A 23,903-nucleotide genomic window follows, 5' to 3' on the forward strand; every position below is an offset into this window, starting at 1 on the left:
AGATTTCTGTGTCGGTAAAAGATGAGTGTTCGAGTGATGAATTAAAAAAAAAACAGAGAGAGAAAGAAAACTTGTGCTGGAAGAGGTGCCATGGTTGTCGACATCAGCAGCGAGCACAGATCACCTTCTTTCAGCGAGGTCATCTGTCTGACATGGCGTGATTTGCTGGAGGTGAACGGTGATAGCTCCCTCGTGTGTTGAACATGCAGGAATGCCATGTGGCAGCCTGTCTAGGCAATTACAAGTGTGTTTGATGGATATATGCAGGTATGTTACAGACAGCTCCAAGTCATGGTTAAAAGGAAAAACTATATGTCTGTCTTTCTGCTCATTTCAATGACATCTTTTGATCAAAAGGAGTATTTATAGAAACAGTGGGCAAGACAGTTAATTTTTTGTAGATGCATATTTTTATAAAATCAAAATTGATATAGAAGACAATAGATGAAAAATGGTCTTTAAAAATCTAACAGATATTGCACCTCAATCAACATTTGATGATCAAGATGCTAACAACTTGTTACTAAAGCTGGTGATTTGAAATGAAAGTTTAGTATAAAAAAAATGTGCAGTGACACTACTGACAGGAGTTAAACAAAGTGAATGAGACAAGATATCTCAAGAGTCTTGGAGGGAGGCTAGGACCAGAGGTTCAGGGTTCAACAAAGTTCTCCCAGTCCTCCACCCTTGCTTGTATAATAAACCCAGTTCATCCAGCCAAGCTGACCTTTTACCTATAATTGCACAGACCTGTTAATGCAGCAGAATTTCATATGAAACTAATACTCCACAGACCCATGCTGATATATATCACAATGCGTTGACCTAAAGTGAAATGAGACACATTTATGGACATGGCTGCCATAAGGAACAAATGGAAATGCACCCAGGGGTACAGTGATTAAAGTCAGTCCTATGAATGAAAAAAATTGTATCAGAGATGAAGCAATTTGTGAAGGTCACTTACAGGCCAGTGTCCAAAAGAAACATGACCCCCCCCCCCCTTTTGTGATTCAATAACTCATTTGAAAAACTATCATTAAGTTCTGCTTTTAGATTTCACAAATGGGATGGGGAAATGTGGAGCTAGACAGGATTCCCTGAAGTGATTTACCATGGTGCAAATGATCATGTTGTACTCACAGGTTAATGTACAAGGTGGAAGGTAATGTCTTTAAAAGTAGATGATTGAGATATATAAGTCTATGCAGATCACTGGGGATGCAGTGGAGTAGGAACTGTAAAGCTTGAAAGGTAATGCAAGCCCATCCATACACAAGAGTTATTGGATTTTGGGTCTAAATTTGAAGATCATTTTCATGTGCTGCCATTCACATGTGGCCAAAAAAAAAAAAAAAAAAATGCCCGGAAGGAGGCACTTTGAATTTTCAAAACTGAACATGCCCAAGCCATGATAGTAGCATGACTTTGGGGGCTGTCACCTTGAACCTAGTGTGGCAAGATGAGATTAAAGGTGCATTTTATTTCATCTGAAACATTTTTTAGGCAGAATCACGATCCTGAACACGTTTGAGGCATTTTCGGGAGATGAATAAATGCACCTATGTTTTTAAATGCATTTAGATATGTAGATAAGTAGATAAATGCGATGTTGTTTTAAAACACATTTGTACTGTATCTCCAAGATGCCCTGGGTCAACTTCCAGCTGGGTTGCGGAGGAAATCATGGTTTGTTGTGTACGGCCACTTGATGAATTGCATGGCCATTTCAGTTGACCAGCCGCAAAGTGATATCGTGAAATACTGCCCTCTCTTGCTCTCAGTTGCTCAGGTTAAAGGTTTTATGCAACAGGCCTTAGGACTGATTTCATTTGCTCCTCAGTTGTTCAGGATGAGGATGTGGTGGATGTAGAAACTCTGGTCACATCCTGACTCTGCCAAGAATGAACAATTATGTGCACTTCATTATGCAGAGCAGTATAGAGAAACCATGAATACCCAACTGTAAAGTACAGGGATAACTGCCAGCTGCCAGAAACTGGAAGGAACATTGTAGACAATTTTTACTGACTTCACAGAGTTTGCCAAATTTGATGCTGATGGGCCCCAATATTCACATATTCAAATATACTTTGCCTCCAGACTTTCTGGTTAAAATGATAGGCAGAGGTGACTCCAAAGTAGTACTAATTTATTTGGGGTGTATCAACTGTGTACATATTCCATCAAGAAAATCTAAGAAAAAGGGGTGAGGTTATGGAGAAAAGTCAGTCTAAAACCCCAACATGATGTCATGTACCATTGATGAAGGTTGTGTAGCACCTAGTTGTGACTGACACCAATGTTTGTGAATAGATCATGCTAGTTGTTTACCTGCTGCTGAATAGCCCAGGGAGTTGGGAAATCCCACTTCCCCTGGTTAGCCTGAGCTGACTAGACGCCTTGCATGTGAAACTTGGCGATAGTGCTACAGCGGGTTATCTCATCGATATGGAGACTAGGTGGAGACCTGGGTCCCATTTCATAAAAGACGTTAGGATAGCACCACTTGCTGGAATGGCAACTTCCCATAGTAAAAACCAATCAGGAAGCTGGGTTCTTGTCGTTACCAATACCATGACAATTGCCATTCCAGTTATGGAGTTGCTATCCTATCAACTTTGTATGAAATGGTGCACTGGTGGTGACACAAGTCTCGCTGGTCGCAAAGAGGTCGCCGAGATGTCTCCATGATGTGATGTCTCCTGGAGATTGGCCTGGTATCCAGGGATTCTTGGGAGAGCTGAACATGTTGGATTTTTTTTTTTTTTTTTTTGGAGACTATTTCCAGGCTCCAGCTGGTCTCAGAGACTTGGACAGGACACCACTTAAAGGGATTGTGCAGTTATGGTTGAGACCTAATTTCAGGTTTCTAACATTTGTTGGTGAGATAATGAGAAACCTCTTATAAAATGCGAAAGAGCATGTAATTCTATGAGGATTTCAACGTTTATTTGATGAAAATTGGTTTTGAAATGGCTGAGATATCAAAAAAGAGCGATACTAATAAAGTGTGGGACCCACACTTTATTACAATCGCTTTGTTTTACTTTGTTTTTTGATGTTTCAGTCATTCCAAACCCGATCTTCGTCAAATAAACTTTGAATTCCTCTTAAAATGGTATGTTCTGTACTATATCATAAGTGTTTTCTTGGTAGCTCGCAAAAAGTTAAAAACCCAATTCTCATCTCCACCAAAACTGTACTATCCCTTTAACTGATTATCTGACCAACAATGCAAAAAAGTCATCTTCACCAAAATTTGAGATAAAGGTCTTGTCACCCCAGGAACGAGCCGGAGTGCATGTGAATCTCGGTGGTTGCATTTGGCGCAGCTCTGTTGTTTTTCAAGTTTATTATGCGCACAAAAGTTAATCTGTGCTTTCTTTTTATCACCAAGCAGCTATTTTAACCTTATAGGTGTTTATTAGTACTCTTTCATGCCTACAGCTGTGAGGCTGTGGAATGATTTGCCGATAGACGTCATCACAGCTTCATCCGTGGACGTCTTCAGGGCACACATCTCATCCAACTAGCTCCAAGGGATGGTTTTTTACTTGCACTTGTACATATCATGCACCACCGGCTTCACATGCACTCAAGTTACACCTCGGCGTAATATATCCAGTCTTGGACGTTGCTGAGTATCCACCTAGAAGTAGAAAGGTTTTCCTCCTATCAATGAACAAAAAGGCCTATACAGTGATGCATGCAAGGACCACATTCTAGCAACCAGCATATCTACATCTCTTAAAGTTTCATACTGACGAATTAGAAAAAGAAATAATCGCGTGAGATAATAAACCCCAATATTAGCAAGAAATTTCCAAAAAAGACAAAATGCCAGACTCCCTTAAGGAGGATAAAGGGCTGTTTACCTTTGAACAAAAGGTTGTCAAGCAATTGTATTACTTGTGATAGTAAACAGTCTGGGAATGGCGACAAAATGTCTAAAAGATAGAATCAAGTCGAACATTCTGGGTATCATTTAAAGCATCATGATTCTTTATTTAAAACATTTATGATTCTTCATTTAAAACACCATGATTCTTTATTTGAAACATCATGATTCTTTATTAAGAACATCATGATTCTTTATTTAAAATGTCATGATTCTTTATTTCTTTCTTCTGGCCTAAACATGATACATTATAGCAAAGAGGTCATTCAATCATGAAAAAAAAATACTCTCAAATCAAATGTCAAGAAGAATATGAAGAAATATGACAAGGCAAATATTGCCATGTAATGAGGTGATTGCGTGTTGCTGGTGTTGTATTACACGAGAGCTACCAATAATACGCAGCACACATTATGTCAAGATACTATAAAACTTCTTGTGAACTCACATTTGGTAAGACCGCATGTGACTGCTCAAAGTTGGATGAAACTTTAATTCAAAACAAAGACACAAAAGAAAAAAAAAGAAGTTTTGCATGGATTTCTATAAAGATTAAAGCTCCAACTTTGGGTTTGATTTTCCCTTTTTATGACTTTCAGTTTTCTCCCATTGTTTTTTTTTTCCTCCATGATCCAACTATGAGGGTGCAGTTTACATACCAGCAAATATGGTATTTAGTGAGGGGTGAAACCTTAAAAAGATTTGTATAATTGAGGTATAGAGACAAACATGGCACTGAATTATTCTAGTTTTTTGACATTACCGTCATTGCACAAACTCAGTAAAAATGGTGCGCAGAATCACAATATTGATGGTTTCTGTAATTAGCAGTTTGAAAAGGACATGGTTCCTCCGACAAACTTCAATCTTACTAACTTGAAGGGATATGCAACAAAAATAAGAAAATAGTAAAAATAAAAAGAATGAAGGAGAGACAGGGCAGAATTATTAATCAAGAGCATAGCTACTGGGGCTCAGCCTTGTCTTATAACATCAAAATTATTCATCATAAAATGATACTTCACACCAAATATTATGCGATAACACAACAGGCGTGCTTGAAACTCATGGCATGCAATGATGACTGGTGTGAAAGGTTGGTATAAAAGCAACAGACAATCTCTGTGGTCATCCACTCCGTGGCACTCGCATTAAAGGAATCCACAATATGCTGAATCACGCTCCCCCTGGCAAGCTAGAGGTGCGAAGAGTTAATGCAACAACTGTGGTAGACTAGCCTGAGTCCAAGGCTTGCGCGATATGCGAGCCATTATTAAGCAACTTGTTGATGCCACAAAAACTGCATTAAAATGAGTAAGGGCAATGTCTTCTTTATCACATTATATTATGATGCACTGCTCTTCCCTATCTTCTTATTGATTTCTTTCATTGTTAGTGGAACAAAACACAACAAAATGATTAAGAAATCATAACATGCATGGCTTTTTTCCCCTATCCTAATAAGGTTTGATTTCACCTAGAATTCATAGCTAAGATTAATGGTTAGATAGCTGTGAATGTAATGTAAAATCAGATTTTTTTGCTGTTGCAAATTTCACAAGAAGGCAAGATTCAGAAAAGTAAGATGCACACAAAACTTCTTGTCTGCACAATGCATGAATGCCAGTGGCATTTCATGAAAGTTTTATGGTGCGAAAAAGGTCATCGGCTCCAATTTGTGAAAGTTTCACCACAAATGTTTCTTGTTTTACAGTGATTTTAGTGTGGTAGTACTGAAGATGCTAATGGGGACTTTTTTGATTGTGTAGACAGGGATGTCGTTCTCATTCTCAAACCATGCCAAACATTTGTGGTCCACTCATTTTGTCCAACCAGTTAGAATCTGTTAGGATTTTCAGAACACATGTTCATGATGTGGACATCTTTAACTTATGGATACACCCCCAGCCAGCCTGATTTTTACACCCAATAATAAACATCAACCGTCCTGGAATCGAAGAAGCAGTGAAATCCTTCATACAATCACGTTTATCTCAGAGTGATAGTTGGAGTCTTGAGTGAAAGTGATGAGAGTGATCAAGGTGACGTGAGGAAGGTTGATCACAAAAAGGGCTCCCTCTATGACCCAGTGAAGGATTTATAGCACTTTTCTATACCCGCTTTTTTTTTTTCTCCCTCTCTCCTTCCTTTCTAAACATTAAATCCGCATCAGATTTGGGTTGGCAATTAACACTGACATGCCTGTCTGTTGACGGCACATAGAAAGTGGGTGGGGAGAAAATATGAGTAACCTACCAAGTTCCATAGTTTTGTAGAGTTTTTTTTTTTTTTTTTTTTTTTTTTTTTTACAATGCTTTGCTTGCTCATTAGCAAGGGATAAAATGAGAAATGTGATGTATATGTATCTTCAGACACTAGTATTAAAAGGCGATGAAAATCATTTACTAACACATTCATATGCATTCGTACACTGATGAAATGATGCTTATATAGTTTATATAGAAGGTTGATAGTGATTCTTCTGTAAATGAAGACAAAAAAGAAATAATGACAAGTCTACTTCATTTAGCACTGTGTCATGAGCCAATTTACTACATTGAAATTAGCATTCTTCAAAACTGGTTAATCCACGGAACATGCCAGTGTAGAATACTTATTTATTGAAAGTTCTAAGAAAAATGGGCAGTGAAAATGTCATCTTATAAACTAAAACAAAAACAAAAAACACTGCCCAAGCTGATGTCTTAAAAGAAAACAAAAAAGATGCCCGCTGTGCTTTGCCTCACTAAACTATTTAAAATCATGTGCTGCAGAGTTCTCTGATTAACGTAAAGACCTTAAACTCTCTCCATTTTTTGGAGTCCATGGGAGGAGAAGAATAGGAGGATTAAAAAGCCACGCCCATGAATCCTCCCACTACCCTGTGCTTAGCTTTCCTTCCAGACTGCCCTCACTTTTTTTTTCTCATGTATTGGTACTTTGATCTGCTGCATCTCCATAGGATTTTATTCTTCTTCGTATGTATACACCTCTATGGGTGGTTCCAACAACATAGGAGATTAGCCTCTCCCCAGACTGATGTTTTAATTTAAATCTACAAGGGTGCAGGTAGGGTTGGAAGAGAAAGTTGAAGTCATAGAGCATGGAAGGCAGGCTATGGGATCCGAAACATTATGATGTGGTTCTCACAAGACTCGTAGTATTACACAGCCCCACCTTGACTTCAACAGCATGTGCTGTTTTGATGGTGAAAACAGAGCGCATGATCTACCCAGTAAGATTTCTGTCTTTTCTTCTTTTTTTCAAGGCTTATGTCTAACATTGAATCACCCCATTGTCCATGCTCTCTCCAAAGACCAAGGAGTTACATATTTTGTACACTTCTTCATTATAACATTCAGCAGAGGGTGTGTATGCTATCAGCCATCATTCAAAATGAGATTTTGTTCAGAGTTTCTGTGATGAGTTGCTTTTGTATTGCCCCTCACATTCACTATTTCATATCAACTCACCTCATCAAGAATGTGATGTCAAGCATCTTAAACATGGTTATATACCAGACCTGAAATCTTGAAGTTTACATAAGGGAATGTTTACATCATTAGCAACAAAGAAACCTGGCTTTTTCTCACAGTTTGACTTGTTCAAGTTTGACATCTGACTGCCAGGACATTCCAAAGCTTTATTGTTTGCCGTTGGTCCCCATACCCCTCCCTCCCCCTCACATGTAAACACTTTCCAATCAAATATCCATTTTTCTTTTTGTCACCTGACCTCACCTTGAAATGAAGGAATGGTCACTGCACTCATAAGTGTGTGCACATGCACCTGAAAAACATAATATAAAAACTGATGATTGTGTGTGGACACACATGCACACACACAAATTTGCTAACTATTGTGATCTGCACTGTGTTGCATTAATTGGCCCATCCTGATATTTTTTTCTTCTTCTTCTGGGAGCTCTTGCAATGAATTTTCATGGGTGGTCTGTCAACAGCATGCAAAGATTACTGTAAAATGAGGAATGTTTGTGTGCATTTTGATTTTTGTGAATTTCGCGAGAGCCGAGTTTCGCGAAATTAGAATGCATGCTAAAGATCTTGTCTACACTATACACATTGAATGTTAGAGGCAAGTCGCGAAAATTTCATGCTGCGAATAAGGCCATCAGCTCCCATTCGCAAAAATTTCATGCTGCGAAAATATCGTGTTTTACAGTAATTGTGTTATTTATGCCATGTTTTAAGTCCATATGAGGGTGTTTGGAGTAATGCTGTGGTCATTGTTAATGCTGTGTAGTATGAAGAGTGAAAGTGCTTTAAGCCTGTAGTGAGGTTTAAATGACTGATATAAAAAAAAGTAAAACAAAGTGATCCTGATAAAAGGTGGATCCTCGGCCATTTCAAACAAGTCTTCATCAAATTAGATTGGAATTCCTCTTAAAATTGTATACACTCTTTCATATTTCATAAAAGGTTTCTCAAACTCATTACCTTACAAACAAAAAGAAGTTGAAAACCTGAAGCCCCATCACAACCGAAACTTGTGCTGTCCCTTTAAGTTCCAGTGTTAGCCGTCCATGTTTAAACTCTAGGTTTTGCAAATTTGGTTAAATTTGCCAGTGTAAATGGTCTATGATGTATCATTGCTGGGATGGGGAATGCGTTTCATTTGCCGACACACGTGACCTCTGGTGGTGCCCGTCTTCCTAATTGCTCCTCATTACTCGCCAAACCGTCGACAGTCAGCACTGTTTACACACACAGAAACGCTTACACACACACTTGATCTCTTTCTCTTTGTTTTGCTGAACTTGGCCTTGTGCCATCACATCTGCCTGCTATCAGTAACATATTTCCCCCTATATACATGGTTTTTTTATCCATGAGAACTATGTAGTAGGCCTACTAGTAGATGTTCTGGATGAAAAGTAAGGTGCTCACGTTTCTATGACATGAGCAGTGAGATATTGTCCAGAGATGAGTAGAGAGATAAATAGGTAGGTATTTAGGTAGGTAGGTAGATAGATAGATAGATAGATAGATAGATAGATAGATAGATAGATAGATAGATGGATAGAAAAACAGATAGTTAGGTAGATAGGTAGATAGAGAGATGAGTTGATGTTGAAGTTGATACACATATTGTGTCATGATACTGATTTTTTTTTTTTTTTTTTTGCTATCTTAAAAGCAAAATTATCACTCTTGGTGGTGGATCGCTATGATATGACTTTTTGTGAGATGTCGATGAATAGGATTTGTTGGCTATTCTTTCATTTATCTCATAACCCTTGTCCACCTGAGTGGATTTACCCATGATGCAATAGGTGAGGTGAGGGAACGAACCATGGTCTCAATTTTCAGATTTCCAATGCCTATAAAGCCTACAAAACAATAATAACAGCAACAAAATGCCTTGGAACCTCTTCCCGACAAGCATTATTCACATATGTTCAGCTTTGGCAATCACATACTGTAAAAGTGGAAATTTTCGCGGCGTTGAAATTTTTGCGCATTTCGCGCAACCGCAAGCTTGCGCGAAAATAAAGGCACGCGAATATTTTTGTGTGCCATATGTTCTAGTTGTTGATGCTTTGATTGGGCGGAATTAAAAACAGGCGAATCTCTTCTTACGTGGCCAAGCGTGAAAAATTAGTTGCGCGAAAATATCCACTTTTACAGTAACAGAAGTTTTTATGGAATGTGTGTGTGTACATGAACTTCCGGACCCTGAGTGTATGTATGATTGCCAGGGTGCTGGATAACGTTTCTGAAGATGGGCAAGTTTGCAGGCAAATGTCCCATTTGTAGCACGTTCTACACTCGAACATATAATGCAATTCTTCTTTCTTTTATTATTTTTTTTGTAAGTGAAATGTGAGATGCAAGCTGTCATTACTATTTCTCTCTAGAGAGACTTATTGGCAGAGAAGTTCTATCTTTTGTCTTTGTTCGTCGCGCTGGCTCTGACCGCAGATTTCTTGCGAAAATGATTCAGGCGACATTGGAAAGTGACTATGTATCAAGGGTGCCAGCATTGTGATGCCGAAGTACCTCTGTGCCCAATTATTTTTGATGTGATTGAATAGTTTCATGTTGCCCAAGTTTTTATATGTGAAATGTGATTCTTGCCAGGTGATGGGGGGGGGGGGGGGGGGGGGGCAAAGTTATGTGCATGATTGTATCAGAGGATGTCAGTAATTTGATTTGACCACAAACGTTTGTCCATGAGGGAGAGGTGCAAATGGGCATTAGGAGTAGCACAATAGACTTTGTGTGCTGTTAACGCCCTTTTGCTTCTCATTTCATGAAACTCTTGACTGTGACGTGTGTTCTTTGCTATTTCCTTGATCGATCAATCACCAGCAGTTCAGAGCAAGGAGAATTGTCACAGTGATTTTCAGTATCTTTTGCAGTGTAACTGATGACATATAAATTGATTCTTAGACTATAATGCTAGTCTGTGATGGGCTTTGGGGTATAAATCTCTCTGTGATTTGTGTGTATTTATGTGTGTGTCTACCTGTCTGTCTGTCTGTTTCTGTGTGTATATATTTATGTATACGTGTGTAAGTATGTGTGCATGTATGTCAATGTGTTTGTATGTGTGCATTTTGATGATCTTCTGATAGTCAAATAAATCATTGTTATCACCACACAAGAGATTTATTATTTCAGTGAGCTTTGGGAACATTTTTTTTTTGTCCCTTGTTTTTTTTTTTTCTCTCTCTCTTTTGAGTCATTTCATACTCAGGATCTCCCTGGGGGAGAGATTGAGCAGCGTTAAATCAGCCTGGCTATGAAATCATATTTTGATTTGTGAAAACTTGAGCCTGAGAGAGGGATCAGCCATGATGTTTGTAGAAACATGGCTAGGGGTCAAAGGTCACGATGGGGTACGGAAAACATTGATGTATTGCCTGTAATTGGAGGACAGGGAGAAGGGAAAGGGAGTGGTTGAGATGGCTAAGAGAGAGAAGGAGAGGATGTGTGTGTGTGTCAAAGAGATAGATAGAGTAGAGAGGCACATACACATACTGTAGACTTAATAGGTAACATAGCTGAATAAAGAAAAATAACTAAGAAGGTAGAAAAATATGGAGAGATAAGAACACAATACTGAAAATTCAGACAATTATTAGCAAGAGGGAGGAGTATGCAGAGTTTGCAATCAAGGGGGCTGTCTACACACTTGTCGTTGCTTGATAGTTTAATCGAAGTGGTATCTAAATTTTCGGTGCAGAATTTCTCGTGGAGTCATTATAATCATCGCGACAATCACCTCCCCCCCCCCCCCCCCCATAATTGATATTGTAAATCAAATTTGTGATATCTTAACAATATTTGATAGTTTTCTGTTCATAAATCTCCTGCTTGTGAGTGAGATGCCAAGGTCTGCCTTTTATTAAAATGAACTCTGTGTAGTGGTAGCTCATGAACCCTGCAAGACACTGGAATAAATCAGGATCTGAGTGTATATTAGAATAGACTACCATTATGATGGTAGCCAGTCCACTCTTTTCATTCTTTTTGCTCATTCATCCGCATAATATCTTCTGTTGTGTGAATCTGCTGGTATTATGCAATGACTTTGATTCGGTACAGATGCATGCAGTGGACAGCCAGATGAGTTGAAAAAAAAAAATTGAACACAGTGTAGGATGGAGAGATTTTGTACTGTACAATGCACCCCTGTTAAAACAAACACAAATGCAATGAAATTCTTGTTACAACAGAGCAAAAAATCACATCCCCAAACTGTCATCTACAGTATCTAGGCTCTTATCTTTATTTGCTTTACTGTTTGGCTACTACAAAATTTCAACATAATGAAAGAAAAGTGCTGGTCAGGAAAAGTGGATGAAAATGATTGCCCTGTGTAGTTCTGATCATTCTTTGAGGCTGCATGTGCCCGTCAGTGAATCTGGCATTCATGCCTTTCAAACAAAGCGAAAAAAATGAATGCAAATACATAGCCATCTTTCATAATAAATTGTTAAGGATAAATGTTAAGATTATAACCAAAGTCAGTATGCATCTCGACAGAAGAATTTCATGAATTTGAATAACTGATCACTGATCAATTCAATGCTTATTTACGTCAGTGTAGGGCAGTTTGTCAATCAGTTGCAATAAAGTCAGTATATTAATCACATGAGCCTGTACACTAGTGAAGTCAAACCAATGACTACTAGTATCCTTTCCTCAAGACCTGGTAACAAGACACTCAGTCCACTTGTTCTTGTGGAATACATTATGATACTCATATTCCAGTTTGATGCAGTGGTCATTGCTATGTTAGGCAAGCCTGAGATAATCATTCTGTCTGTTGAGAGCAACCATTTTGAATGAAGTAAACTAGTGTGTTGTGATAGGTTTGATGTTTTGGGGCTCCCTCTGATGTATGAAATCTCTTTTCTTTTTTTCTTTCCAATCAACAGCTGGAAGAACTAGTGACGAGTTGGAACACAAGGCACAAACCTCTAGGTAAGAAATCTGATTGTGACACTTGCAGTCTTCAAAGAAAATTGGCCAATTTGCCACGTGCAGTCATGTATATTACAAATTTTCATAACATCCTTGTATTCTTTGCTTGGCAATGAAAATATTCTGTGAGAGTGTGCCGTGCATATGCCACAAATTCCCATAAGATTGACAAGATAAGCAATGTTTGTTGAATGCTAAATGTAGGTGGCAGCATAAAATCCCACATCTGTGAAGTCAACAAGTCATGAATATGTAAGTTTGTTATCTCCTTCATGCTACATGGCTAAAATATATTCAATATCCATTGTATACTGTAAAATGAGGAATGTTCGCGTGCATTTTAATTTCGCGAATTTCGCGAGAGCCAATATTCGCGAAATTAAAATGCACATGAAAGTTCTTGTCTACACTTTACGCATTGAATGTTAGAGGCAACTCGCGAAAATTTCATGTCGCAGAAAAGGCCATTGGCTCCAATTCGCGAAAATTTAATGTTGCGAAAATATTGTGTTTTACTGTACTTGAATCAATCATTTGTGAAGAATCTTCATTGTGTGGGTATACTAGCTCTGAAAATGGTTAGCATCCCATGCAAAAAAAAAATAAATAATAATAAAACAGAAAAGAAGAGAAAAACAGTGAATGTGAAACTAGTTTTTCATTGAGTGTAATATTTTGCATTTTATCTTTCTTTGGTCATATAGGAGTCATATTCTCAAGAGAACTGTGGCAAGAACATCGAAACTACTACACAACTTACAACAAAATCAGGAGGTATGTTCAGCAGTTCATTAACCTCTGTGCAGTGCAAGTAGATCTGGATAATTAAGACATTATGAAGTAAACAGAGAAAGAAAAAAAAAAGTGGCAAAATTAAAAGCCAGCAATGATGAAGTACAAATCAACAATTCAACTAATGTATCACATTATAAGAATAGATTTACAGTGTCAGATTAGAGTTAACAATAGGTTAGTAATGTAAGTTTAGTTGATTCCCAGTTGATAATTTTATCTAACCTTTTTGAAAAGAAAATGAACAGTTGCCCATTTTGATGAGAGCAGTTTTTTTCAGAAGTAAAGGAACAAAAGATACCGAAGGAGCAGAAGGATATAGAAAGTGATTTGAAAAAGAAGAAGAAGAAATCACTGGCAGTTACACCCTTCTGCTTGTCAAATGACCACATGTTAGGAATCTGCCGACATGGCCCTGTCACAATGTGTGTCATTGAACTCCAAGTAGTGTCAGCATTAGTAAGCAATGCTGCATGGAATGACTTGTGTGGCATTTCTGAAGGGTTTGTGGAATGTGAAAGCGATGAGGGAAGATGTGATATTTCGCGGTAATGGAAGACAACCCAGAGGAGACGAAAACATCTGGAGCAAACTGTTGTGCTTGAAACGGACACCCAGGGTAAACGCATCATAGGGTGATGAAATGATCCCCAGGGAGAGTGCTCATCTCCTCCCCTCCCCCCCCCCCCCCTCCATGTCTCTTGCTTGACCTTGCCCTGGTAACATTCATGAAGAGAGGGCATCACTTAGCATCATCTGTCATGGGGGTCGAACCCTGGCGGGGGATGACCTTGGGAGCAGACCCCGCCTCCATAAAGCCGCCAAAACCCGGAGATGTTCGCAAATTGCCATCTAACGATCTACTTCATCATCATCCTCTAGGCAGCATCTTTTGGCAGTCGCTGTGGAACCCAGGGCTCTAATGATTAGTCTGCTAATGGGACTGACAGATCTTACAAGGGTGACACTACTGCTCTTCGACATTCCTACACGAGTCACGAGACTAACAAGTCTGAAAGGGGGAGAAGGAAAAATACAGAAAAGGAAAACAAAACAGAGGAGCCAAACAGTGCTGGTGTAGATGATTGTTTAAAGGGGATTTATCCCTAACTGTATGATTATATGGATTGAGTGGATGCAGGAATATCACTTGTACAAATTATTAAAGTTTGACAAAACTCAGACAATCCGTACAAGAGTACTGAATCTTTATTGAAATTTCGGTTAAATCCATGTGCCTTCATTGCTGATTTAAGAAGCTTTCAACAACTTTGTGATGTTAAAGGTCCAGTTTACCTTTGGGAGCAGTCATTTGAAAAATGTTCAAGATATCGCCTTTCATGCATATGTGTAGGTCTGTTGTACCACAAAACACCCTCCCATATAAAAGTTTTGCTATAAAGCCTAAGATAAAAGGAGATGTCAGCATTTTTCTCAATAAACCGTAGTGGTATACGGTTTAGTCTGCAAACATTTTCATTATAACTATTGTTCACATTTTCTATATTCAACAATACTTAGCATCCATTGTACTGATTCAAATTTTCACAGTGGTTGTTTCTACCCCTAACTCACATTTTAGAACTATCTTAAAGCACTAATGCTGGGTTTTTGTTTCATCTGCAAATGGTAAATTATGCCTTTAAAGTACGTTGACAATACAAAGAAAGTAAAATGAGAATTTCAAACAAGAAGAGACCGATGATCACTTTCTCCTCTCTGTATCTCTTTTAACTCTCACTTCCTTATTCCTTGTCTCTTTGTATGATCTTCATAAAAGGTGTCATGACTTTTGTTTTGTTTTGTTTTTTCCCTGTAAGAGTATTGAACAAAAGTTTTCTGTAAATGCAACAGCAACAACAAGGACATATTGTGTTCATGATAATATGTGCATGTATGTGTGTGTGTGTGTGTGTGTGTGTGTGTGTGTGTGTGTGTGTCTGTGTTTGTGTGTGTGTGTGTGTGTTTGAGAGCAGAGGAATGGAACCAACTAACTTATTGCTGACCCTTTGATCTGACATAATTTCAGGTAACTCCCTTGGTAGTACAATTTTATCCTTTGCTCATTTTTCGGTACCAAAATTGGCCGCGTCAACCGTTAGGAGTGAGTATGCCACAGCGGAGAGCAAAAAATATGGACGGTGGTGATTGATTGGTTTCTTAGCTGCCTCGGCCATATAAAGTCAGTATAATCCCCCAAATTATCCAATTAGATGTAGGAGACTCACATCTGGGGCTTGGAGGGTAGCGGGGATGCGCCCCGAAAGAAGAGCCCAGCCCTCTAGGGTGGTGCCGTGGAGTTCACCACGTTGGTCTGTCTCTCTTCTCTCTCGCTCCTGCGCTGCCCTCTTGTGAAACCAGCTTGTGCATATAGGCCTATGGTGTTCGTTTGGAAAATCACACTCACATAATGGAGTGTGCAGTGTAAGAAGGTCATACTTTCATTTTCTGTAGGACCAGTATCGGTTCCCTTTTTGCTCTAAATCCTCTCTTTACCCAGAAGAAATGGGAAGCAGAGCAGCTTCTGATCTCACACAGCACATCAATGCCTTTTTATGCCTCCGCCACGAAGTGGTGCCGGAGGCATTATGTTTTTGGGTTGTCCGTCCGTCCGTCCGTCCGTCCGTCCGTCCGTCCGTCCGTCCGTCCTTCCGTCCTTCCGTCCGTCCGTAATGAATTTTGTGGACAGGGTAACTACCAAAACCTTTTTCGGTATCCTAATGAAACTTGGCATGTATGTGTATTAGGGGGTGAAGTTGTGCCTATCAACTTTTGGGTGCACATGCTCAAGGTCATAGGTCAAAAGGTCAAGGTCAAATGATTAAAATTTCACTATTTCCCCCATATCTATGCAATGCCTAAAGATATTTTCTTGAAACTTAGTGTATACATGTATTACCCAATTAAGATTCTCTGGTGAAAGTTTGGGGTCATGAGGTCAAAAGGTCAAAGGTCAAAAGGTCAAGTAAAGTGTTAAAATTTTACTTTTTTCTCTATATCTTGGAAATTGTTCAAGGTATCTTCATGAAACATAGTATATATGCATGTACTGACTGGCAGTGGTTATCTAGGGAATTCAGGGTTCATTGGGTCAAAGGTCAGGGGTCAAAGGTCAAGGCAATACTTCAAAATTTTATTATTTTCCTTATATTTATGCAATGCCAGCAGGATTATTTTGTTTAACTTGATGTATTCATGTATAACCCAATAGAAATTATCTGGGATTTTTTTTTTTGCCAAGAAGGTCAAAGGTCAAAAGGTCAAAATGAAAGTGCTGAATTTACTTCTTTCTCCATATCTCGGAAGTGGCTCAAGTTATCTTGAAACTTAGTACATATTTATGTATGTTCTGCCTGGCAGTGATTCTCTTATAAATCAAAGGCCAGATGAAAATGATAACAATTTACTGTTCAATACCGAAATTGCACTTTTTCTCCATACCTTGAAAATTACTCGGTGCATAAACTTATGAAAGGGTCAAAGTCAAGTTAAAGTTCTTAAATCCCCAAATACATGCTCTCCTCCAATTCATCCAATTAAACATACACGTGTAGGTCAAGGAAGGTAAACATTCAATACATTTGTGACAAACATGTCATTTTGATATTTTGCCAATTTTGTTAAAATGTAATCACACATTGTCCACATGTACTATAGACCCATTAGGAGAATCATGCATTATGGCGGAGGCATACCAGTCGCCATAGCGACATTTCTAGTTGGTTTTTATACCCACAAGGCACCCCTGCTTCTCACCCCATTTCTCTATTAGTGCATTTCCAATCCGTGTTCAAGTTGACTTTGATATCAAGAGAGTAAAAATAAATCAGACAAATAGTATATATTAGTATAGGCCAAAGTCAAATAGTATAAATCAGACAAATAGTATATATGGTATAGGCCAAAGTCCCATGCAAATTTGAATTAGACTGAGGAAGTTGTTAATTCTGACATGTTTACACCAAAAAGTGGTGGTGGTCGTAACCACGTCTGCAAATTAGCAAAGATAATGATGTCATCAACACAACACTCCCATTGGTTTGTGCACAAACATGTTATAAAATCAGGTTTTGGATGATTCAGCTATACACCCTATACTATAACCTTTTCCAAAAAACATTACCGTTGTTTTTCACAATATAGAGCGTATATACTTATCCAAACACCTTAAGAATTTGGCATGAAAAGGAAGAGTAAGTTTTTTTGGTTTTTTTTTTTAATACTAATTCTCTGTCAAAACCCTCAGGAATTCAGTGAAAAATTGTCTGAAGATCAATGGGAAACTTGTTTGGTGATGATATCATCATTCCTTATTGCACTTGTGATTGAGAATTCAAATATCAATGTTATCATGAAAATATGCGAAACTTTTGAAATTCTATAACTCTTTCATTGTGTATAAATTTGAGTACTATGAAATCTACCATTCTTCTTGTCTCAGTGATGGTGATTTTCCCCAAGCAGACCCACCCAAGTCCCTTCTCATATCATCTAGATAATATTACTGTCAAAGAAAGTATCACGTTGCTCACATTTTCTTCTTATTTCATTCCCTTTCATTGTTTTCTCATGGCTTTCTTTAAATGCATAGTACATCTGTCCTTTAGATTAAAGGGAAAAGCCAATCCATGTTATAATAGACTCTGAATGAATACAGTAAAATCAGAGACAGACAAAATGGTAGAAGTTTCATCAAAATTGGACAGTAAATAGGAAAAAAAAGAACGATGAGAGTAGATATCTAAAGAGTGGAATTGCGCTTTAAAGGATGAATTGTAGTAATAAAAAGAGTGTAGTGATAAAACAGCAGTTCTGTCCTTCGCAAAGAAATGAAAAAAATCCCAGTATTACAAAGAAAAGACAAAAAAAAATGGAAGAGGTTCTTCAGAGTGTATCATAATTGCGTGCTTGAGCTGAAACTTGATCAGTTGCATCTTAGGATTTTATTCTTCTCTCTGAGAAACATGAGCAGTTATTAGGGTGCGTCCAGAGATGGCTTTTATGGTCTCTGGATCCTGACAGCTGAATTATGACCTTGTTAAACACGCCTAAAAGGCACGATTAGTGAGAACATTCCAACCCTAAAAACGGAGAAAAATCTTGAAAAGAAGCTGAAGGAAGGAGGCACACCATTAGTGGGTGAAAAATGAGGCAAATATCTGAAGGGGAGGGGGGGGGGGATGGAGGAAAGAAGGGGGAGATGGGATGCAGGTAAATATGTTTTTGTTGTACTTTGCTTTGTTTTGCTTCTTTGCTGAGTATTACTGAAAGCGTTCAGAGAGAGACAGAAGAACAAATTTAGCGGATGTCAGCCAATGAGAATGTCACAACTTTAGACTTACTCAACCTGATCTTGACTTCCCTCCATTGTTTTGGTTTGATGACTTGCATGTATAATTGATTTGTTTAGGGGTGTGCCATTCCATTCTTTTCCCATTTGATGTAATTTTTTGACCATTGCTTTTTTTTCCATATTAGATACATAGATTATAGAATGTTGAGACACCCCAAGATCAACTCCATGTAAACTCAGTCTGTATTCTGTAGATGTCCTATGTCTAAACCTTCTGAGAATTGTTACAAGTGCAATTTCTTTCCACATGAGTTTGATAGATAGAGTGAAATTAACAAACAAAGTTTGTTAATTGCACTCAACAAACAAAGTCTCACTGGAAATAACATCAAATTTGAATCAAATATAGGCTCTGTAAAAAAAAAAAAAAAAAAAAAAGCCAAGTATCCATATCATTTTACTCTCTTCATTACACAATGCAGGTTTTGACAAACAAAATCCGATCAGAAGATTTCCTTATAGAGAAGTGCAATGTACAAGCATGATGTGACTGAGAGTAACAGGTAGCCTTAAAAAGTGGTTGCCCTTCTAATTTCTATGAAATTCTGGTTATTTCTTCTGTATTTCATCCAAAGGTGATACTTGAGTTTAGAATAGAATCAACCAGATTTTAGTTCATGTTTATCCAGCTTGATGTACTATGACAGTGTTTCTTTTGATAATTTTTTCATTCTTTAACGCTGTATTTTTTTTTTTTTTTTAGTTTGTTGCCTTATGACAAACCGGCCGCGGGGTTGTTCAAATCAAATTTATGAGCAAAATTCACAGTGGAGAGCTGTTACCTCAAGCTAGAGTCCAGGCTGCTCTTTTCTGCTGAGGAGCGCTTCTGTGTTGAAGATAGCAGCTGTCATTTGGGAATCTTTACGTGGAATGATATTTCTGTGAAAAGAATGATATTTAGGTTTTTAGTACCCCTTTCAGTAACTCATGCATTTCTGGCCAGCTCCTGGCCCGAGCTAATTTGGCCCGTGCCAAGCAGTAAAAATTGCGTTCAGTAACTACAGCAGAGCCGCGCTACTTTTACGATGACCCATTCACGAACTCGGCCACGTAAGGGATAACTGCCATGGTAACTGAACACGTCATGGACAGAGCGGAAGTGCATTTTTGCGCGATATTTGATGTGCATGCCACGTGCTTATGAGCTGAGCAGCGTGAGCTGTGACCTTTGACCGTGAAAGGAATTTTGGCCCGTGCCTGGCGCTGCTATCGTTCATAAACTCTTCGATCAGCGCCAGGCCCGTGCCTGGCCCGCGCCTGGTGCTAGCTGCAGCAGCGCCAAAATAGCCCGCTCCTGGTGCGGGCCACTTTGGCCCGACCCATTCATAAACTCAAAATTTTACGACTTAGCTCAGGCCTGGCGCTAGCCAGGGGACTTACTGAAAGGGGTATAGAATTAGCAAATTTCTTCTGTTGACAAATGCACCTGCTTAACTGGAAGAATAATACCATAGGTTTCATAAGTTACGTTCAGACGGGAGCCCTTAACCTCGAAGTTAGGAAACTTCGAGGTTAGAGCTTGTAGTTAGGGACCGTGAAGACGCACTCGTAGTTAGCAAACCTCGAGGTTTGCTCGATGTTTCGAGCCACGAGAAATCTTATGGTTAGCGCTCTAACCACAAGCCGCGGGGGGTCCCCACTCGTAGTTAAGCACCGTGTGGACACAAAAAACAACAAACTCGAAGTTAAGAGTGACCTCGCCGTTAACTCCAGCCCCCACAATTTCCCTCTGCTTCCGGGTCAACCTCCCAAACGTACACCACAAATACACTACACGTGAAAAACCTATGACGCACGACACAACAACATCATCTTTTCTTCCCATGCACTTGATCTGTGAAACTGAACACGTCGAACTCGCTACTGTATTCTATATTCTTCTCCGACGCTAAACAAATGTTTTCGACGAATATCTTCATAAAGGCATAAAGTCATCAGTGCAGTGCCATCTCTGCATACCATGACAGAGAAAAAGAGTACCTGTAAGCGAGTCCGACAGGGTTGGACTAAAGAATAAATAGACGCCATATGTTAGCAGTGTGGGCTGAAACTTCCGGTTTTGTGGTTTTAACATCGAGTGGGACCCACTCGTAGTTACGGGGGGGGGGGGGGGGGGGGGGCAGAAGCTTAACCTCGAGGTTTCGTAACCTCGAGGTTAAGATTCGTCGTGTGGACACACGTCGTCGTAGTTAGGGGGCAAGAGCTAAACCTCGAGGTTTCCTAACCTCGAGGTTAGGGCCTGCCGTCTGAACGTAACTATAGTAATACAAGTGGCAGGTACTGCAAAAGGTTCAAATGAAACCAAAAATATTTTAGAATCATACTTGTATCTTGCTGCAAAAGCAGTGATCAGTTTCAGCTGAACAGTTACTGTGTGCTAAATTAGGACTAAACTTACTGGAGACATGGAAGTTGTACAGCAAGGGCAAGTGCCTGATCATATGTGGAGGCCAAAGCAGGATTTCAAATTTACAAATACATCAACACTAGGTTGTTTTTTTTTTTTCATTCTTCCCCTCATTAATGTTTCCAAGAAGAAGGTCTGCTGGTGCAAATTGAGGATTTTACCTTTAAAAGTGAGATACACCCCCAGACAGGATCAGACCTAAGTGGTACATTCAACGCCTTAGTTTAGGGGCAGAACACTTGCATGGAACCATTCATCATCACCTGTGCTCTTTTCGGCAACCAAAAGTTGAATGCATGCCTCTCGCCTTCCCTTTCGAGTTACTCTAGCTGCATTCAAAAATAAGGTCTTGAGATAAAGAGGGCTTTCAGACTTGCTTCTAAATGTTTTCAGACTTGTCTTTCAAATGGTTAAGAAATAAACTTCATGCCCATCTACAGTTTTATTTGTAGCATTTTATGCAAACTTGAGCCCCAATTCTTCCCAAACATGTTTCTAATAGTGTTTTTGCCCAGTTGTGGTCTGGGGTTGTTTTCCAAGCAAATTTTAAAAGTGCATTTGTGGCATGAACAGCTTAACCTACACAACATGACCGAGAAGGTATAGGTTAGCTTGACATCATTATTACTCACTTTTTGTCATACATGTAGGTACAAACTCTAACATGTATTAAATGGGTGTAAGGAGTTGCTTGTGTGAGTGGCAGGCTGGATTTTGTGATGCAGCTATTGCATATGGCATGCTATCTGCAGAGTCAATTTTTTTTTTTTCATCTAAACAGTCAATAACTATGTGCCTTGACAAACACAGGTTTTGAACATGATTCGAAATTAGTTCTTTTACAAGTCTGAAACTCCTTGGGTTGCCCTTTCTATTGGACTACCTGCTGCAAAGAATTGCATCATCCCTTCTGGCAAATTGTCTCATGCCATTTTGAGATGACCCCTTACTTTCTGGAAGTTTTTTTAAGTGAGGTGCCAGGTAGACAGGCTTCTCCAGTTTTGCTGGGAAAGACAAAATAGAACAAAAAATACGCACATGCACAAAACACACATACAAACACAGACAGACTGATTCACAGCACACATACACATCCAAATATATAACACAATGTATGTGTGTACTGTGAAATAAGAAATGTTTCTGTGCATTTTATTTTCATGACTTTTGCTAAATCAAAATTCACGAGAAAGTTCTTGTCTACACTGCATTAAAATGCCAGTAGCAATCTGCAAAAATTTCATGCCATGAGACTGAGAGGGGTCGTTGGCTCCAAACTGTAAAAATCTCATGCTGCAAAAATATCATGCTTTACCGTATATTATGAAAATGATAATTGACGTACACAGGCAATACCATCAGGCAAAGCGTGTTATAGAAATGCTTTCAGCAGTACAGTAATTGAAGAAGTAATAGTAATAGTAGTAGTAGTAATAGCAGCTGCAGTAGTATAGAAGAAATGGAAACAGTGGTAACAGTGTTGTAATAGTCAAGCTATCAAAACTAATGAATTTTCTTTTTAATGATCTGAGAAAACAGGGTGATTACAGATGTTGACCACTATAACACAAAACAATGTCCAGACATACAAAGATGTGTACAATAGGCTTTATATTTGACAGTATCAAACATATATCTATGAATTATTTTAGAAACTATGAAAAATACAAGAAGAAGAAGAAAAGGTCTGTAAATATGAGCTTCTGTTGTGATTAAAGGGAAGGTAAACCCAAAGAACAATGTGGATTGAGTGAAAGCAGCAATATTAGTAGAACACATCAGTGAAAGTTTGAGGAAAATCGGACAATCGATGCAAAAGTTATGAATTTTTAAAGTTTTGGTGTTGGAACCGCTGGATGAGGAGACTACTAGAGGATATGACGTATGAGTGGACAACGATACAAGGAAAATATAAAGGAAATTCAACAAAAATTCACTTTTCTAGAATTATGAAAGAGCAATGGACCAACCGCTTTCAGAAAGCAGGGGGAATAATTGCTACCCCTAACATTATGCCAATGTCAAGTTGATGGAATTTGTAATTTTCATGAAAAATGGATTTTTGCAGAATTTTCTTTATATTTTCTAGGTATTGTTGTCCACTCATACGTCATATCCTCTAGTAGTCTCCTCATCCAGCGGTTCCAACATCAAAACTTTAAAAATTCATAACTTTTGCATCGATAGTCCGATTTTCCTCAAACTTTCACTGATGTGTTCTACTAATGCTGCTGCTTTCACTCAATCCACATTGCTCTTGGGGTTTATCTTCCCTTTAAGATGTGTGCCAGAAATATCAAAGAGTTATGGCAACATGATACTTTTGGCTTGACTGATCCATTTTATGGCCCAGGTGGTAGCCCAAATTTATGCCAAGGTCACCAACCCCTCTTTGGAATCTGATATGACTCAAACTTGAAAACAGTTAATGCTGCCACCCAAAAGGCCTGTCTTCATCAGCCCGAAGTTTCAAAATAGCGCACTATCTTGCAGTTACCAAACTAGCCCGATGTCAAATAGCGCGCTATTTGATCGGGAAAATTTCCCCCCAAATCGTGGTCTAGTTCGTGAAACAGCGCGCTATTTTGGGTGCGTCTCCATCAGCCCAAAATTTTCTCAATCCCTCCACGCTTCTGGTTAGCCAGCTGGCTATGGAAAGCGCATGTACAAGCTAGAGACTGTGTACAGTACATACACGCATGGTGTATTCACGGATCAAATGTGTGTACTAGGCCTACTGTCATTGACATCTTTAAAACCAGGGAGGTGATTCCTCTCACCTCCCTGTTAAAACTCATTGCTGTGCATGCTGGTTGTTGTTTGTACTTCTTCTTCTGGTCCACTCTACCTAAGCTGAAGATTCTTGCAGATTGTGTGTATTTTGGACTTGTTTAAACACTGCAAATCATTAAATTCATATAAGATGTCTCACTGGACAGAAGAAAGAGTAGCATTATTGATATCCCTTTGGAGAGAATATGCTGTACTGCTCACCTC

At 38.9% G+C, this 23,903-nt stretch overlaps 1 protein-coding gene across 1 annotated transcript in view; it reads left to right on the plus strand.

The window, feature by feature from the left end:
• Positions 1 to 23,903, plus strand: part of LOC139714761 (uncharacterized) — a 97,391-nt gene that overhangs the window by 62,696 nt on the left and 10,792 nt on the right. The window contains exons 5-6 of the mRNA XM_071626427.1: positions 12,309 to 12,354; positions 13,059 to 13,128. Coding sequence (XP_071482528.1) covers positions 12,309 to 12,354; positions 13,059 to 13,128 — 116 coding nt within the window. The remainder of the gene's footprint in view (positions 1 to 12,308; positions 12,355 to 13,058; positions 13,129 to 23,903) is intronic.

The sequence above is a fragment of the Diadema antillarum genome, unplaced genomic scaffold (genome assembly GCF_040938485.1).
Source record: "Diadema antillarum isolate AM-2024a unplaced genomic scaffold, OU_Dant_1.0 seq00002411_RagTag, whole genome shotgun sequence".
Lineage (NCBI taxonomy): Eukaryota > Metazoa > Echinodermata > Echinoidea > Diadematoida > Diadematidae > Diadema > Diadema antillarum.